Raw genomic sequence first — 19,855 nt, 5'->3', positions numbered from 1 at the left:
TCAGAGGACCTGGTGAGGTTCAGAGCACCAAGTTATAACAACTCACCATGATATCTCACACTTGCTTGTCTCTTTTCTGCCTGAAAAAACAAGAGCTATTTTGTTCATTTCAAACTCCCATGTTGGAATGAATAAAATATCAAAGAAGTGATGAAATAGGTTTTGAGGAAGAAAGTTTTTTTTAAAAAAAGTAAAATCAAACATTGTAAATGGAGTAAGAATTTTCAAAGCGTTGCCACCTACCTATTATTTCCCTCACAAGAATGGGCTGAGAGTAGTACTTGGGCTCGCTGGCGCCGGCTTTGTTGACAGCCTTCACGCGAACAAAGATCTTTGCATCCGTGGGCAGACCCGGGATGGTGAACTTGGTCTTATCGATCAGGTCTGTGTTTGCAACTATCCAGTCCTCAGCTAAAATCCACAGAAGAGAGAAAACAAGGAGGAAGAGTGCTCAGTGAAAGAACTCATCCTAACCATTACTGTAGACTCCAGATTAGTATTTTAGCCACCATTAAAGCATTTGGAGGGAATATCACTTTGGTCTGGTTTAGGCAAAAGGGTGGACATTTTTCTTATTTAAATGAAAAATGGCCTAAAATGATTAACACAAACAATAGGAAGGACAAACTATTGGATTCAGTTATTTCTGATAAAATCTCTTATTCAGGATACTAGTGTGTCCTGAAGAATAATAACTGTACCCAAGAATTTTATAGCAGTTTTATTCCAATTTGGATTTATAATGATTGATATAAGCAAAATATTTATCCATCTACATACATAAAATTCAGAAAAACAGGAAAACACTTTTCTTAGGGGTGAGAGACACAACTTTATACTGAGATAATCTCTGTTTTATCTTGGCTGATTATTATTGTATGACACACATCAGTATAGGGAATCTGATCACTTTCACATTTGTGAAGAAAAGCAGCTTATATCTATGGCAAAGAGGAAACACAGCTCACAAGCCAAAGCCTCATAAGGAGTTGGCACAATTTTTTTAGTTCAATCAAAAATTTGATTTAAAAAATTTTATTGTAGTAACTTTATCTTGTGCATTGTCAAGAAAATCTAAACCCAGCATCTACAGCTTATAAATATTTGAGCTTCTAAAAGTATGTATGTATTACACCCACAGGAATTTAAATAAATAAATAAATAAAAGCTTGGATCCCACGCTATCGATCCATCTCCCCAGTTCTAAGGGCTTTTTGTATGTGGGTGTGGGTGTGCTTCCTGCTGAGTCATGGAACATTCCCAGAAACTTTATCATATAGTAAGGAAGTTGAGAGCTTTCACAGAATACTTTACCTGGTAGATCATACGCAGCCTCCCCATTTTCATTAGACTGTTTTGCTGATGTACCTTTGAGAGTTCGTCATTAAAATTAATTAAAGACACCCACTTTTCACACCAGAAGAATATCGCATGAGTAGTCAGCATTCTCTGTTAGTAAAGTATGCAAAGTACGCAGGGACATTTGTCTTCAGTGCAGTGATGGAAGAGACCAAACACGTTAGTGGGGCTCCTCAGGAGAGGCACAGAGTGCTCTGTGGAGACTGTGGTTTTGTCCTGAGGCACCTGCCACAGTGAAGAGCAGGGAGAAGAAAAGAGAAGAGGAGACGGACATGGGCTGGGGGTTCCTCTAGCCGTGGGAACAAGAGGTAGAGAAGAACAAAGCAAAACCTGAAGAAAAAGGAGGAGAAGGCCCTAGGATCCCCAGGGGAGCAGAGCACAGGGGAAAGTCTGTCCTTGCTTCTGTCCCTGCCACTCCCAACCGGTGAAGGTCCTCCTAGGTCCCCAGGGATCCCAGTCCTCTTGTTGGGGCTCACTCATTAGAGCGACTCATTAGTCATTAGTCAAGGCACCTATGACTAGACCAGCCCTGCCTTACCAGGCCTGGAGTTCTGAAAGGAAATGAACACTGCCCCAGCAGCAGCTCGGGAAGAAGCTCCTGGTTGCGATGACGATGATCTCTGGTCAAGAAAACAAACTGAGCCTGCCCTGGTCCCTGCAATCCACATGGGTGGAGGGAAGCTTGCCCGTTCACAGGGCACATTGGGTATACCTCACTGATTTGGGAGAATGAGTTTCTAAATATCAGGAGAGGAGCATGTGAGCAGGGACTAGACTGGCTGCCCCTGAGAACATTTTCCTATCTCTTGTTCCAATGCCCCCAGGAGTAGAATGGAGAAGGTGGCAAGAAGCCACAATTATCTTGGTAGCTGGGAGGGGATGTGGATAACAAAAAATGACTTATGACTTTGCAAAAGAGACACAGCTTTAAGGAAATGGTCGGTTTGGAGCTCCCCTGTTGGTATTTTCACAGTCAAGAGACAATTGATGAGGAAGTGAAAAAAGGAGACTGAGAAAACACATAGGAAAGAGTAAAGTAAAGGAGAAATATTCAAGAGACAGCAGGATGGAAACAAGATGAAAAGGAAACAAAAACAATCCAGCCCTTCACACTGAACCACTTGAATTGAGGGAGACCGAGAAAAAGAAAATGGTGTTCAGGGGATGGGGGAAGGAATATGAAAGTTATTTAATACATGAAAGAAAGTTTCAAAGAAAGAAAAGAATGAAATAGAGTGAAGGAAGAAAACAAAGAAGAATAAAATGCTGCAGGCATTACAAAAAAACAACACCAAAAAAAAAAAAAAAGGCAGAAACAACACACAATCTTATATAAAAAAAGGGGGATTCTCTTACAGAATAAAACCTGAGATGTCTAAAAGCATTAAACACTACAGAAAATTAGTCTGGAGGACAGCAGCCATTAAAAGAGAAGAAGAATAAGGCAGCCACATAAAGGAAAGACCACAAGAAGAAAGATATACACGTTATAAAAGAACTTCCAGAGAAAGCTAATTCCAAAACGTTATGTGGCAAAATATATACAAAATAATGACTGTGTACATATACATATGTATATATGCATACATATGTATCTACACAGACCACACACAAAATTATGTAAAATACACTTCGTTGTATTTTATCTAAGGTGGGTAACATCAAAATGACAGCCATTTATCATTTTGCTGTATCTTCTTACTTTTTAAACCTATCAGAAAGAAAAGAGTAAAGAATTTGCTCTGTTTCATACATACATAAAATGTTTGTGCTCAGCAGCCAAATCACATATAAGACTGGGAAATTTGCTGGCTGGGCAATATAAAAAACAGAGTGGAATGCTCACAACTTTTTGAAATGTGGGGGGAAATGGAATCAGAATAACTCATATCCTGAAATGCTAAAAGTTTACCTGTTGCATTAGTGATGCTGGCCCCCTCCCTTGCTGGGCAGACCCTGGGAACTTTCTTATAATTAGTTTCCCCACTGGTTTTGGTGAGTGGATTTCCATGAGCGGAACACGCATAAACGGAACCAAGCATTACCAGCAAACTTCAGGTCCCCTCTCCTTCTCTTCCCTCTTGACCAGCAACGTGTGCCCCAAACCAGGGGACTGGGATTTCTTTCCCAGCAGTTTCCTCAACAGAGATTTCTTCTTCATAGCAGTTTTCCTCCCAGGGATGTCCTTTTGTGTTCACATTCCTGATTTCCCAAATGGACCCTGTAGTCTCTCCTTCCCTTGTAAGATCCATGTTAAAGTTTGGGGTCCAAAGAGTTTTCTTAGAGATTAAGTTGTAGGCTATTATTTGTGGAAATCCTAGCAGGCTTTTTTTTGCTAAATGGTTTACTACCATCATCTAGAATGAGGCTGGGACAGTTATATTCACCCATTTTCAAATGTCATCAACTTGTAGTCATGACAAGGGGGAACCGGAGATACGAAAGACTTGCAGTGAATTTTATGTCTCCTTGGTTTTCACGTACACTCTGGCCCATATTTGCTTTTGTCATTTTCTCTTGTTTCTATCAGTGATTTTAAATTTTGTCTTGTTTCTCTTCTCTTTCTGTATTTAAGCTATTAAATTTTTATATACTCAAGTCTGACATGTTACTGTCATATGTTGAATCTATTTCTTCTACCCTCTGAGATTTAATGCTTCTAACCCTTAGAGTTGTTAAATCTTTTTTTTTTTTTCTTTAAGAAGGCAGAGGATGCTCACCAGATATCCAATATATAGTCTCTCCTTATTAACTGGGAATAGGCAACTCTTTCTATAGCTAACCTTTGCGAGGTACAGGGTTTAGAATTTCCAAGTTGCTTCACCTAAGCTAGTCTTTCATTTTGCTGTGGTGCAACTGAAGAAGTAGAAGTCCCTGAAGTTTTGTCAGGGCCCTCCCTATGTCGTAATTCAATCATGTCAGCCTATCTGGGAGCCTCACCAGGATATTTTTTGAGATCTTAATTTATTAGCAGCAAGTACAAAGGAGGGACTAAATTTTTATACATCTTAGAAGGATGAACTTTGGCGCCATCACATTTTTAGTGGGAAGGAAATGAGCTCCCAAGAAAGAGAAACAAAAGAGGACACATTTCACCTATGATGGTGGCATTCATTTTAAGCCTAGGAAGTCATCTTAGTAGTTATACTTACTTCCTTCAAAGCAATACTCTAGCACATAGCCATCTAAACCTGCTGCACCAATCTGGTCTGGGGGCCGCCATCTCATCGTGACCGAGGTGTCAGTTACAGAATCAACAGCCAAAAGGGTAGGCGGGCTGGTTACAGCTTAAAAGATAAAAGGGAGAAAAAGAAGAAACTGTTAACTAGAGTTATGGCACAGGAAGTATGATAAAATGAACTATGATTGATATAAAATATATACAGCAGCCCCCAAATCTTAATAAAATTCAATAAAGACTTCTTGAGCATATGCTATATGTAAGGCAAAGACTTTAGAAATACTGCCAGATTCCCTCTACTTTGGGACATTGCTATAGGAAGACAAGAAACTGAAGGAAGTTGAAGAATCAAAATTTGGGATCCATGGATCTAGAGCAAATTTCCCATAACTCTCTAAATTTAACATGCAAACTCTTGTACTAAATCTTTTTTCAATCAGAAAAATGCATCACTATCATGAAATAATGGAGACATCTTCTGGGTTTGTTTGTTTTTCTTGCCTTCACTGAATTGAATTTTTTCATTCAAAAGATAATGTAAGGTGTGATTGTAAAGAAAATAGACTATTTTCCAAATGTGATTTGTTGAAATAATCTCAATTCCTTTTAGTTATAGTGTTCATACCAAGGAATTTCAGGAGGATAAATGGAAAATGGTCTTCTGTGAATGGACAAAGCTTCACCTTTTCAATGAGGAGTAGCAGCTGAAGCCACCCACAGCTGTCACAGGAATTCTTGGTGCTAAATTTCAGGGCCCGAATTGTGAAGATCTTCAATTCTACCAAGCTTGATTTTCAATTATTTAGGCAGCAAATTGTCCTACCCACCTCCAACCTCCTGCTCACCCACCACTCTAAGCAGAAGCTTCCAGGCCTTTTCCAGTGAGAGGTAAGAAGGAGAGTATCAGAATCTGGGACAATGATTCCCTTGACAAAGACACATCTCTCTGGACTCACCCAAGGGAACAAAAGGCTTGGAGGGCATACTGGGCTTGGAGATGCCGATGGCATTAACAGCAAAGATGCGGACCTCGTAGGCCACGCCTTCAATCATCTTCTTGGGCTCAAAAGTCGTTTCTTTGCAGAGATCAAAATTCAGCCGCATCCACCTGGAGCTTTGCTTCTTTTTCCTCTCAATAAAGTAACCTGGAGGTGACACAAAAGGAAAACTACAAGTTTTACCTCAGTCTTCAAAATTAAACTTTGGCAGATATTAGAAATTCTTAAAAATTTGCATAATCTCAGCATTCTAAGTGAAATAGTCCTCTTTTTATGTATTTTTAACCCATCTTATTCTTAATCAATCATTTGAAAGAGATTATAGGGAATACAAATATTAACATCATAGGATACTAATATAGATTGCATCTTTAAAACAAAATAGAATAGTTAAAAATAACAAGACTAGAAAAAATTAAAATTGTACCAGGAAGAGAAGAGAGGAAAAGATATTGTAGATATGTAGGCCATAGCAACTTATACAACTGCTCAAAATAAGCAATATATTTGGCTCTGAGTCCCAGCAATTAAGACAAGAAAGGGAAAATGGCCAGTTGTATGGGTCTCATTATCAATAAGGAGAAAAATTCTAGTTCCTTAGGGGAAGCAATTCCTTTTAAGCATTTATTTATTTATTTATTTTAAAAAAAAGATTTATTTATTTATTTAATTCCCCTCCCTCCCCTGGTTGTCTGTTCTCTGTGTCTATTTGCTGTGTCTTGTTTCTTTGTCCGCTTCTGTTGTCGTCAGCGGCATGGGAAGTGTGGGCGGCGCCATGGAGTTGGAACCGCAGACCTCCCATGTGGTAGACGGACGCCCTAACCACTGGGCCAAGTTCATTTCCCCCTTTTAAGCATTTAAAAGAAATTTATTCATAGGCCTATTCTATGGAACTAGACATTTCCTGACAAGAACAGCTTATATTGGACTTAGAGTTGTTTCCAAAGTAGACACTGAGTATAAATATAAAAAAGAAAACAGGTAATCAAATGATATTCTTCAGAGCTATTTAAATATAGACTAATTACAGAAGACCCCAAAATACATTTTAATTCCAATGGATATTTAAAGTCACAGTGTAATAAGTTTTCTTTTAAATGCAGTATTTTTAATGGATGCTCTGTGCATAAAGAGGACATCAACTCCATTGGCAGCTCCACAGGCTGACAAACATGCAGTTACCTAAGATTGGGGACCCCCCATCATAGACCGGAGGATCCCAGTTCATGATGCACCAATCATCTCCTACATCTGTCACATTCGGTGCCACTGGAGGATCAGGGATGTCTGTAGCAGATAAAAAACAAAATAAAATTAAAATAAAATGAAAGAGAGAGCACATGCAAAGGAAAATGGTAGTTGGAAAATAATGTTTATTAGTAATAGTCATAGAAGCACTGTTCTTTCTGAATACCTGTCTGTGTCTACTGAAAGGCAGTTAGTAAACAAATTTGGGTAAAAAGTCATGCTCAATAAGGGATAAGTGAAGGTGAGCCCAGTAAAAAGAAAAACAATGACTTCCCAAATCCTTTAAACTAATTAGAGAATAAGAGCCACGTGGAATGCAAGATTTGTTCTTTACCTAGAAAATAGTAACTAAGAAATTATTGTTTAAATGTTGGATATGGGTTTTTGGTTGATTTTTTTTTTTTTTAATACAAAACAAATCTCCAGCAGAACTGAATCAAGGCTAAATTATTGCAAATTTTACATCAGTTGGAAGATTCAAGACACTGACTGGTGGAAATCCAAGTTAGAAATGACATATCACTTGTCATGTCTTGTAAATATAGTTTAGTGTCTGATAATGTGATTTTTAGTTTTTATGTCAGTTTGAAATATGCTTCATAACAGAAAACTAAAACAAATAGAGATTAAGAGACCTTGGAATACCAGTTATCTCCTAGACCCATTTCACTTGGTTTCAGGCTTCAAAAAATGTACTTAGATGGTCATTTAAGCACCAAGGCAGATAATACTCTTCTCCAATGATTTTGATGTACGAAGTTATTTATGAATTGTGTTTTAGTGATATTTATAGGGCACCAAAATGACTGACCTTAGCTACTCATTCCTACAATAAGAGGCCCTCTGGAAGGCAAGGGAAGGGGAAAGGAGGGAAGAGGAAGGAAGGGAGAGGAGGGAAGGATAGAACTAGCAGTGGTAGAAAAAGAACGATGCTTACTTGTGAAATGCTGCTCTTCTGTGTGTTTTTTTTTTTGTTTTTTTTTTTGTTTTGTTTACTGTCCAGAAAAGTTAAGAGAACCAAAAGCCAGCAAAGTCTACTCTGCTTCTAGAGCTGTCAGCTTGATTCTAGAAGCTTGTTCACCTGGGGGACTTACCCACAACTTTAACCTTGATGCTTGCATGTGCTTCTCCAGCTTCATTTTTCAGATGTATGTTGTAAACACCCGAGTCATCCCTTTCAGCTACATCAATGACCAGAGTACTGCTGTCAGGGTAAGATTCTGCCCTTATCCTGCCACTGCCTTCCATAATAGCCTAAAAAGGAAAGAAAAAAATATGTGGCATGGCCTACATGACAACAAGAGCTACTTTGGAGTGTCTCAGAACATGAGCTAGACATTGTGCGAACTCCTACAATACATTTTCTCAGTTTAATCCTCCAACAACTCATATGCCAAAGATATTGTTACTCATTTTATACATGGGGAAACTGAGACTTAACTTGCCCAAGACCATATAGCTAAGAGGTGGTAGAGCTGAGATTTGACTCCAATGTCCACTAACCACTAACTCACCCAAGAGAAAGTTGGAGGACTAAAAATATAACTGTAGAAATTCTACATTCTAGGGGAGGGAGGTGTCTTTCAGTGTGAAATTAGAAATATTCAAACCCATAACAGAAATTAAATCATGATTTGTTCATTTCCTTAGACGTCTTGAAAATTTAAAAACAATAAAAAGGGCGAAAGAAGGTGGCAAGGTCAATTTTCTCAACAGATTGTTGAATACTGTTGAATTCTCCCCTTCTAATAGGACATGGAAGAATGAACACCTAATTTTCAAAGTGAAAACAGAGTAACGTTGAGCCTCCTATAATATTTACTTTCTTTTATTTTCTTCCCTTTTTACTTCTTTCCTTTCTTCTTTCTTAAACCAGAAATTTTAAGCAGCATGACAGTTTTCTGATACCCACATCATATTTTCTATATGACAACAAACAACTAATATACAAAGAGGAAAAACAGAGAAGGTCAAGGTAATATAAAAACTGGGTATTTGCCACTATTATGTTAACTCCCTACTTTTTTTGTATCTGGATTAAGCTCATTAATCTTTAAAAATATCAGATGAGGACAACAGTAATAATACTCAAAACGGTCTTCATAATTCTTCTATTTTAGAATAGAAAAAAATTTCCCCATATTAAACAAATTCTAGTTTTATGACTGTAAAAGATGCTCTGCTTTTTATTTTAATGTGAAAAGAAAAAGATTTACCTAGGGTGGAAAGAACATGGGTGTTAGATTATATTAGAGAAGACACAATGAAGCATATCTAGCACAGGTGGCTAGTTTGTCACTTCAGAAAGGTGATTTTCTGTCAGGAACTATCCTGATTTCTCCCAAAAGCCTCGATATGGGCAAGCCAGAACCTCTGCCTTAAGCTAGGGGATGACTTTGCTACTCCACTCAAGGCCCTATGAATTATGACATTTTCAAGTCTGATTGGGGGAACAAGCACTAATCCTGACCCTTTGTAAGCACCAGGCTTCTTCCTTTTAATCTGTCGGGATGATTCTTTCCCCAAGCTTGAGCAGTTTCCTCATAAACAAGCACTGAGAGGTACTCTACCGAATACCTGAAGGGCAGTCTCCACAGATCTCCAGGGTTCTTTCTCTTTGTCGTGCTCTCCTCCGATACATGTCTTGTGAAGCTGCTTTGGTCTCCCTGGGCTCAGGGAGTCTTGAACTCAGGGAGTCCACTGGGCTTTGCCCAAGTTCCCCTTTCCTGCACCACTGCCTGGAAATTCTCTCAAGGCAAGTAAGCTAGGGTAACCATAGGGCTCACCTCATTTGTCTCCCATTTCTCAGGGGTCACTGTGTTTCACTGCTGATTCCAATGTCTTGAAAATTGTTGGTTAATATATTTTTTCAGGGTTTTTTTTTGGGGGGGGGGATACATTTCAGATGAGTGGGTACACCTGGTCCCTGTTACTCCATCCTGGTTGGGAGTAGAAGTCTCATGTTCTGCTTTTTAAAAGTAAAACATTTTATGTAGGAAGCCACGGGGTCATGCTGAAGCTGGAATCCTCTACCATTCCAACTTTATTTTTCTCTCCCTGCTCACTCTGCCCCAGCCATGCTGATTTTCTTTCTATACCTTCAACACACCAAGCTCACTTGCTCTCCATGGCCTTTGCACTCAAATTGCCTCCATCTGGAAATCATTTCCCTTTGATCTTCACATAATGGGCTCTATATTTATTTGTTTATTTATTTATTTATTTATCCCCCCCCCCAGTTGTCTGCTCTCTGTGTCCATTCGCTGTGTGTTCTTCTGTGACCACTTCTATCCTTATCAGCAGCACCGGGAATCTGTGTTTCTTTTTGTTGCGTCATCTAGTTGTGTCAGCTCTGCGTGTGTGCTGTACCATTCTTGGGCAGGCTGCACTTTCTTTCGTGCTGGGCAGTTCTCCTTACGGGGTGGAACCGCACTCCTTGCACGTATGCGGGGGATACCCCTGCGTGGCAGGGCACTCCTTGCGAGCATCAGCACTGCCCATGGTTCAGCTCCACACGGGTCAAGGACGCCCGGGGTTTGAACCATGGACCTCCCATGTGGTAGGCGGATGGCCTAACCACTGGGCCAAGTCCGCTTCAATGGGCTCTTTTTTATTCATTAAAGCTGCCACGACCTAATCACTTGCTGTTTTATTATCTTCATAGCACTAATTATTATCCAAAGTTATTTTATTCATTTATTTATTTACTAATTCTTTGCCTACCTCTTTCCCACTCTATCCATGACACCCATTAGAATGTTAAAAGGGTCCTTGTGTTCACTGCACCTAAAAACATGCCTGGCACACAGTAGGTAGCCAGAAAGATAAGAAGTAAATGGATGGTTACCATATTTGTCTGGAAATCAAAGATCTTTTCTTTTTAAATGGAGTTACAGCTGGCATGTACCTCTGTACAATTTTTTTGCCTTCTCCCTTCTTCAGATGGCAGGGAGTAGAGAGGGCGGTGTGTGTATGCATGTGCACTTAGAGCAAACCTTATCTGCTCGGCTCCAGATGGCTTTAGGAGGAGGTTCTCCAGTGACGGGGATCTCAAGACGAAGTTTGTTTCCTGCGATTACTGTCACTGTATTGTCGGCATCAAGACCGTCCAAGATGATTCTCGGAGGATCTGGAAGATTAAACATGGTCTTTGTTATCAGACAGTCACTTGCATGGGAATATCTGGACTAAGTGTTTGGTGCTAAATGTTGATAGCAACCAATACGTTATCTAGTTAAGAGAACGTTAAGTCAAGGCAGTTGATGCCTAACACCTTGTAAAATGACTTCGTTGTAAGACTTTAAAAATTGAATGATTTATGGATTAGTGATTAAAACCAATTGATATTTTTTCTTTAAATATCACATATTTTAATTACATTACAATTCCAAAGTAAGTAGAAACAAACAAAAACAGAACTCCACAATGATTTCTTTTATCTACTCACCAATAACATGAACTTTGGCAGGCAAAGTCACAGAATAGGCATCTGGTGCAAACACATAATCACCTTCATCCTCAACGAGAGCATTGGCTATCACTAACTTGTGGATTCTAAGGAAATGAGAAAAACATATTTCTAACACACTGCAAAGATTTAGACGTCTATGACCAAAAGTGAAGAGATATATACTCAAATTATATGACTAATTTATTTGGTGCAAGCTGGCACATGAGAAAGAATTCTTAACTATCCTACTTATTGATTTACATCAATTCTTTATTTTGGATTATATAGAATTACCTCTGCAAAAACAGCCTGTTTATGATATATGTAAGAGTTTATTATTCCCTTTTCCATCTCATAACTTTAAAAAGCCTAAAATAAAACATTTCAATAATGCCATAGTTTAAGGTTTAAGAAATTACAAAGAATAATCTTGACTTTGGCTTCACATATCATACCTTAAACCAATTGTTTTTAAACTTATTTGGTCATGAACTCATGAATATCTGATGGACACTTTGAATCCACTCTCTTGAAAAGGACATGTATTGTTGTACACATAATTATTACAATTTCAGAGGATTTATAGAGGTCCTTGAAGTCCATTTCTCCTAAGGATCCATGGATCAAAGTTTAAGAAACCTTCCTTTAGAACTTAGCTAGATTCTAGGATTTATGCCCTAAAAATAAATTAGTGGAAAGATCAATTGAAGCTTATTGTTAATTTATTTTGACCAATTCCACAATTGGAATTCAGAGTCATTCTTACTTTATGTTTAGATGGAAAGAATCAGTCAATAGGTTTTGAATAGCAAACCACTGTAGGGTGGGGCGTAGACATAGGATAACTGGTAGAACCTGGCGTATAATAGAGAAATCACAAGCTCTTGCTAGTTGGAAATAAAGATACAGAAAAAAGACCCTTTCCTGATGGCCACTCTGCAAATATCCTCACAAAACAAGCAATTTATGAAGTGTAGAAAGAGGAGATGGGACCAACCCTTGCTTGTGGATCACTGCTTGCTTACCTTCCTTTGTGAACAACCTTTAGACGGTCACTCTCCTGAACAGGTAGACCATTTTTAGTCCATTTCCCTGGGATGTTTTCAGAGATTTCACATTTCAAACAGATTTCTTTCCCAAGTTTTACAGTCTGATCAGTCAGAGGTGTCAATATCTTCAAAGGTCTCACTATAGAAATAAATAAAACATTACAAATTTCAAACCTAAACTCTACACAAGGCAAAATGGTGTCATTTCATAATGGTACAATCAGTTCTGCAAGAGCAAATGTTTTGAAAATGAGCATCTGTTTCAATACACTTGATGTAACAGGGAACAGTTTAAGACTAGTACAAATTTCATGTTTGATTAAGCATGGTTGCACTCATGAGAAAAACTGGACGAATGCAGAAAGCTGCACCCAGCCGAACTGAGTAAGGTAGGAATGCACAAAATGCACTCCCACCCCCACACACACTGCAAACATGTCCCAGCTACTTCAGTTAACCTATGTGATATGAGCCACAGCCATTCACATCTGAAGTTCCAACCTTTCATTTGATTTCAAATCCTCCTTCTACCACTCCCAGTAACTTACAAGCTGCAACACTTCTGACATCCGCCTCCACAAGCAAATATTTCAAGGTAAAATGTCATATTTATTGTAGTAGTTATTAAGCTTTTAACATGTGTAAAACTGTGTTACTGTTTTTATTAGGTTCTTTGTTTTTATTTTTATTAATGTGTTGCAGACAGTTTTTAAAAAAATTTCTCTCCCCTCCCTCCATTGTCTGCTCTCTGTGTCCATTCGCTGTGTGTTCTTCTGTGTCTACTTGTATTATCATTAGGCAGCTCCAGGAACCGATCCTGGGACCTTCTGGAGTGAAAGAGAGCCAATCATTCTCTTGCACCACCTCAGCAACCTGGTCTGCTGCATCTCATATTATCTCTCCTCTGTGTCTCTTTTTGTTGCATCATCTTGTTGCACCAGCTCTCTGCATGGGCCAGCACTCCTGCGCAGAGCCAGCATTCCTGCATGGGGCAGCACTCCATGTAGGCCAGCACTCTGTGAGGGCCAGCTTGTCACAAGGGCCAGCTTGCCTTCACCAGGAGGCCCTGGGTATCAAACCCTGGACCTCCTATATGGTAGACAGGAGCCCAATTTCTTGAGCCACATCTGCCTCCCTGTTGCAGACAGTTTTTGAGTGTTGTGCCCATAACCCCATTTTCCCATAAACCTGAGGTTTTTATTGAGTGACTGCCTAACATAGTGATTTTCAAGAGTGTATATGTTGATTTATAGCAGAACTGACTATATTTGCTTTAAATGGATACAAATATAAGGTAAGAATCTATCTTTGAAATTTTTGGGGGGATATTAAACTAAAATTGCTAACTTCCATGAAACTTAAGAAGTGCATTGAGATTACTTCTGATATATGATGATCACAGGAATTGTAACTGGACTAAGAAAGAAATAAGGAAGCAGGACTTCTGCTCTGCAAATATTACCAATCATCCTGAGATATTTGCTGTTTTAATTCTCATGGGATGGACACTGCCATTGAGAACTATTATGGGACGTTTGGGGAAGTACATTAATTCTCTCATGCCTCTGGAGCCCATTAGCATATTCTCTCCCTTGGTTTGAATAACTTTCTTCCCTACAAATGTAATTGCAGAGTGTTGAGTGTTTATTTAAGGAATAGATAGGAAGTTTATCTATGGATTTAGCAAAGACTATTGGTGTTTGATATCACATCTAAGTATCTGCTATTTATTTATACGGTTTTGGGATTAAAATATTTCCTAAGCATTTGGGTAACTTTTCCTGCCAATGAGTTACAAAATTCTTCCCAAACTGATACTGTACTATTAAGTCGAGTGGAGGTTTCCCTCCCTTCTCAGAGAACCTGACCCAGATTGATCTGGCATGGGCATGCAGCTAAAATGGAATCTAAATTTATATATTTAAAATTGTCATAAGTAGGAAACGAGTAGATTGAAACTTTACTAAGACAGAACTAACACTTAAAATCATTAGTACGCTCAACCTGGAAGACATCTAAGGAAGTAAGGAAGTCTTACTTACAGTCAACACTAAGTTTAGCAGATGATTGTCCTCCTGTTGTCATTACTGAATATTCTGCAGTGTCAGCTTTTGTTGCACCTTCTATGATCAAAGTGTGTTTTTTGCCTTCAACTTTAATTCGGTATCTTGATCTTGGACCAGGGATGATCTCCTCACCATTCTTAAACCTGAGTTAAAATGGATTATTAAAAAGCCTTACAAAGGATCCTTCAGGAGACAGGCCTTGTTGGCCTTGTTTATTGCTTTATTCCAATGTCTTGCAGAGTGTCTGGCAGATATCAGACTCACAAGAACTATTTATTGAATTAAAGAAAGTATTAATCTATCAATGATGAGCATTATCTGCAAAATTACATTAAAAGACCACAAGCTGCCTCTTCTCATTTAACATCTTCTCATTTAGCATCATTAACATGCTAAGAGTGGATGTTACCCTCATGTGGGTTCTTGATGCACACTAGCAAGAATCATGTCATTTAATACATTTCAAAGATAGCCACGACTCTAGATTAGAATGAACAATCTACTTTGCACCAATTACTACAGATTCCTGTCATGCTATTTACTTCTCAACAAAGCATTTTCATGTTAAGGTTCTGACTCTTCTGTTTTCAGTTTTGAAATTACTCATAGGGAGCCTGAGAAAACCCTTCTCTCCCTGACCAAACAAAACAACAATATGCTTTTATTTTTAAAAGCAATTAGAGATTCTCAGCCTATAATATTTTTCTGAGGTATTGTAACATTAAGGTAAGTAGGAATTAAATGAAAAAAACAACAACATGCTTTTCCATGTAAGAAGATACACAACATGGAATAGTGAGAAGGAGCCTGATACAGAGGTTAAGTGCATCCATGGCCTTTGAAGTCAATGGTTAAGCTTGAGTCATCCACTTATCAGTAAGTGCCTATTCCTGCATACTCATTCATATAAATTTCTGGATCTTGTATCAGTCTAATACCTGAAAAAAATTCACGTGCTATTATACCATTTAGTTACTACTACCATGAATAAGATTGAGATGTTTTTCATATGTTTTTCATATGTTTAAGAGCTATTGCATATTTCCCATTTCGAACTATGAAAGTATATATATTTTTTGTCTCTTTAAAATGGACAGACCCCGGGAAAGCAATTTACCATTTCACATTGGCATCGTCCTCTGACACCTCACATTCTAACTCCACTCTCTCTCCACAGTAAGAGCTTACATCTTCCAGCTGTTTGGTCACCATAATTGGAGGCTCTAGTGTGAAAAATGGGAGGGGAGAGCAGAATCATTAAATGTCTGACTTGTTCACAGATGAAAAATCAACAGTAGGAAAGTATCTCTCACAGAACCATGGTTTCAATGGTAGTAGATGGTTGGTAGGTTTTTAATGTCTGTTCTGGGCAAAATAAATAGCTGGCAACCCTGGATTCTCCTCTGTTCTTGGAATTCCCCTAAACAAGTCATTGTTTCAGAAAGCAGACAAAAATGTCTATCAAATATCCTTCTTTTTGCACATGAAATGCCAGGTAGTTATTTCTCCTGAAGGAAAACCTTTACCTATAAAATTATTAGATTCTGGTTCTAAATGGATGATCAAGCTCTCAGCATTGTCTGTAATCAGAGGGTCTCATTACAAATAAAATAAATAATGTGTGGCTTCAGTGACACCCTCCTGCTTTTTCTACAATGTCTAAGTAAATAATGATCTTTAGTGCTTTCAGTGCCAGCCAATGATGCCTCCTTCCTAATGAAGCTTGTTTCCGGGGAAAACCTATTTGTGATCTGCTGAGGGGTTACCTCAGTAGAGTTGGTCAGACTTCAGAAACTATAACTAGAAGAATTATTTAGCAAAATAGTGCTTGCCTGGCACTAAAAACACAAAACACTCTTACTCAGCCGCGTTTTTTTCCCCTCCCCTCAGCTCTTCTAGTCCAACAAACCTGAGATCTAATCAGGGTACTCAATTACCAGAGTAGAGGAGCTTCGATGCAGAGGCAATCTAATAGGAAATCAGATAGTTTCTAGAGGATTTCCTCTACTCTGGAGCTGAATTGTTTACCACATCACTTTCATTTTGATAACTACCCCTGGAAGGACAGCAATCTGCTCTCAGGCAAGGCAGTAAGAGATTTCATTTTACCTCTTACAAAGAGCTCAGTGGAACATTTCTCATCACCAGCTGTGACATAGTACTCAGAATCATCTGTCAGTGCACAGTTATTGATAAACATGATTCTTTCACATCCTTTGTGTTCAAAGATGTATCTGTTTTAAATAGGAGGAAGATAAACAGAGTCCATGAAGTTGATTCTATTCTTCTCTTTCTGGCCAGCAAATTTGGCTTATAATTCAGTAATGCTTGAAAGCCAGACATATGATTTTTCATTTATGTAGTATATATTACATAGTTTAATTAACATCATATATGAAATCAATTTTCATCTTTAAAACACATACTGTAATACACAGACATATTTACATAAATTATTTAACTTCTGTGATTATTTTCTTTTACATAAGGCTTCTGTTTCAAATAGAAATCAGAACTATTTAAATTTTTCTAACCCACTGTTGGCTGATGGTGTCAGAGAGATTTTTAACTCTTCACATTTTCAAAATTAACAATTCATCTACTCCATAAGAGGGCAGTGGTTACATCTTATTCACTGATATATAATCATTAATATAGTTTCATTGAATATTGCATAGCCCAGTGGAAGAGTACATTTTGTTGGGTAAATAAATTAATATACCATCATATTATACTAAGAATATACTGAGAATTTGGAAACAGAAAACCGGAAGCTAAAGAAGATCACAAAATTCAATTTTCTGTGAGCTAAATTATGGAGAAGCATATTAGGGCATTATAGTAAACTAGAAAAAAAATTCTCATTTGGGAATTTTCCAAATTGAAAACTTCAAGACATTAAACATGTTTAGATAAAGAAAGCCAATTAAAGTTATGTTTTTGGTAAATTCATGTCATCCTCAAGAGATTTTTTTTACCAGGTATAAAGATTATCATTACAAAGTCATGCTATAGGAATGACCACATTAAGTAATTGGAAACCACTATGTATTCCAGAAGCGGCACATTTCCAAGATCAAAGTCTTTTGTAAATGCTTAAGTGGCTCCTATTAAAAAAATATATTGGGGTTGAAAATCTCAGGCAGGAAAGGATCTCTAAAAAGCAGTTTCATAATCAACTAGAGATACCATCAGACATCAGGGATTAGCCTTTCTCCTTCATTTGAGAGATAGCCAAAAAACAATAAAACACAGGCTTACATCCATATTTTAATGAACCTCAACATTAAACGGTTCTATTCGGATGTAATATTGTGAGTTAGTGTTCAAAACAGTGCTTGAAATGAATAAAGAAAATGTTTGGTCATTAGTGAATATAGATGCTATTCTGGAAAAACAAAACTCATCAAGATGATAAGCTATGATTCCCAGTTGGCATATAGAATATGTATTTCATATTTTTAAAAATGTTATTTTTAAAAATTGAGAGAAGTTTGGTATTGCTCTAAAACAATCACTTATAACCTAGGGCAACACAAAACCATCCTTGGGAATCATCTGCAATAGTTATACAACATTAAAACACCTAGAGTGAAAACATAAAACCAGGTTTGCTTCATATAGCACTATAATATTTTTTAAGATTTATTTTATTTATTTATTTCTTCCCCCACCCCTTCATTGTTCATGCTAGCTGAGTCTGTTAGTTATGTGCTTGTCTTCCTTTTAGGAGGCACTGGGAACTGAACCCAGGATTCCCCATTTGGGAAGGAGGCGCCTAACTGCTTTAGCCATCTCCACTCCCTGTTTTGTTGTGTCTCTCATTATGTTTCCTCCTTGTGTCTCTTGTTGCATGATCTTGCATCAGCTTGTCATGCCAGCCTGTCACGCCAGCTCGTGTCGTCCTCATCCTCCCTAGGAGGCACCAGGTACCAAGCCCAGGACTTCCCACATGGTAGGTGGGAGCTCAATTGCTTGAGCCACATCTGCTCCTCAGCACTGTAATTTCAATGGTTGCAAAATATATGGAAAGTGGTTTAAATTTTTACCCTCCCTCCATATGATTTTGCATCATAACGATTTAATTAAAAAGTGCCTTTACTCCCATAAAATGAAGTCAAACTATCGTTTGATTTAATTATACTTATCATTGGTTATTTGTAACCCTACTTACTTTGTACTGGGTCGAATTTCTTGGCCATTTTTATACCACTTCACCTCCAACTTTGGGTCTGCCAGTTCCACAACAAACCTTACTCTGCCTCCTTTATCAATCTGATATGCAGGATCAAGAATTTTTGCAAAAGCTGGTAGAGAGAAGAAATAAACATTCTATTAATGTATATATGTATATGACATTTTAAAAAATGAGTCGCTGAGAAGAAAAAACATGGGAATCTTCCAAATATCTTTTTATATTTTAGAATTCTGTGTCTATTTATATACAATAAGATGGTTAAAAGCTTAAAGGAAATTCACGTTTTTGGAAGAAATGTAAGAAAGTATAGTTGAGACTTTAAAAATTATTTTCCTAATTCTTCATGGAATGTTCAGTATAAAGCACCCAAATGAAATTGCACTTTTGGGACATGCTTACTTCCCTAGCATGATTATTATTAGGGTCACTGTAATTATTTCTATAAGGTCTGTGATATAGAAATCATAGAACTTATTAGATAAATACAGTGATTCATATTATTAAGTTGGATGCCTTTGAGTAATTGAAATAGTAGGCTTTTTGAAGCTTTTATACTATGGAGAACTGCCCAAATACTGGCATGTTTCAAACACCTCTTAAATGTGTGGTTAGGATCAGAGGAGTTCCAAATATTTTAATAAAAGAATATAGTAATTTTTTAAAATACTGCATCTAAGGGACCCTAAACAGGAGTAGTAGTTTAACTTTTTTTTGTTAACTCAGTAATGATTTTTTCCCCTGATTTTAAAGATAATTCTCATTTAGACAATTTGGAAAATACATGACAGTATGGAATGTTTCCTGAAGTTGTGCTCATATTTCCATCATTCCAACTTTATTATACTATTACTTAGAACAAACCCCATTCTACATATTTTAACAAGATGAAATAAACACTAAATGAAAAGGAAATTATGTATTATGCCTTCAGACATCATTTCAGGGTGAAGTGATGAGAATAAGAATGGCCAGTGTGGGGAAAGCAGATGTCAGCTGCTCCATACCTTAGCTGTCACGTTTGTGACTATCAAGTCCCAGACATGTCTGAAAAATAGAACTTCAGGAGTTCTGAGATTGTGGGAACGGCACAGTTAAGTGGGGAAAATACTTCTATATTTCCACAGTGGGTAAGGCTGATTAAGGGAGGACAAAATCTTTCTAGATTTCTCTGGGGTCATTTCTTAATTAGTTTACAGAGAGGTTTAGAAATAAAGGACAGATATTTTAAAAGAATTGGTGAGACTCTTTAAACTCTATTTGAATATTAATAGAATAAACAAACAGATTGATGTATTACCCCGATGTG

The 19,855-nt window shown here is 37.7% G+C and overlaps 1 protein-coding gene across 5 annotated transcripts in view; it reads right to left on the bottom strand.

Moving 5' to 3' along the window:
- Nucleotides 1-19,855, bottom strand: part of MYBPC1 (myosin binding protein C1) — an 85,767-nt gene that overhangs the window by 17,728 nt on the left and 48,184 nt on the right. For all 5 annotated transcript variants that reach the window (XM_023591922.3, XM_023591923.3, XM_004469190.5 and 2 more), the window contains 12 exons: nt 18,526-18,658; nt 16,461-16,585; nt 15,469-15,574; nt 14,328-14,494; nt 12,262-12,424; nt 11,234-11,340; nt 10,782-10,915; nt 7,881-8,040; nt 6,721-6,825; nt 5,497-5,685; nt 4,512-4,646; nt 244-411 (listed from right to left, as the gene is read on the bottom strand). In XM_023591922.3, coding sequence (XP_023447690.2) covers nt 244-411; nt 4,512-4,646; nt 5,497-5,685; nt 6,721-6,825; nt 7,881-8,040; nt 10,782-10,915; nt 11,234-11,340; nt 12,262-12,424; nt 14,328-14,494; nt 15,469-15,574; nt 16,461-16,585; nt 18,526-18,658 — 1,692 coding nt within the window. The remainder of the gene's footprint in view (nt 1-243; nt 412-4,511; nt 4,647-5,496; nt 5,686-6,720; nt 6,826-7,880; nt 8,041-10,781; nt 10,916-11,233; nt 11,341-12,261; nt 12,425-14,327; nt 14,495-15,468; nt 15,575-16,460; nt 16,586-18,525; nt 18,659-19,855) is intronic.

This window comes from Dasypus novemcinctus, chromosome 12 (genome assembly GCF_030445035.2).
Source record: "Dasypus novemcinctus isolate mDasNov1 chromosome 12, mDasNov1.1.hap2, whole genome shotgun sequence".
Lineage (NCBI taxonomy): Eukaryota > Metazoa > Chordata > Mammalia > Cingulata > Dasypodidae > Dasypus > Dasypus novemcinctus.
This window is presented reverse-complemented; position numbering and strand designations above follow the sequence as displayed.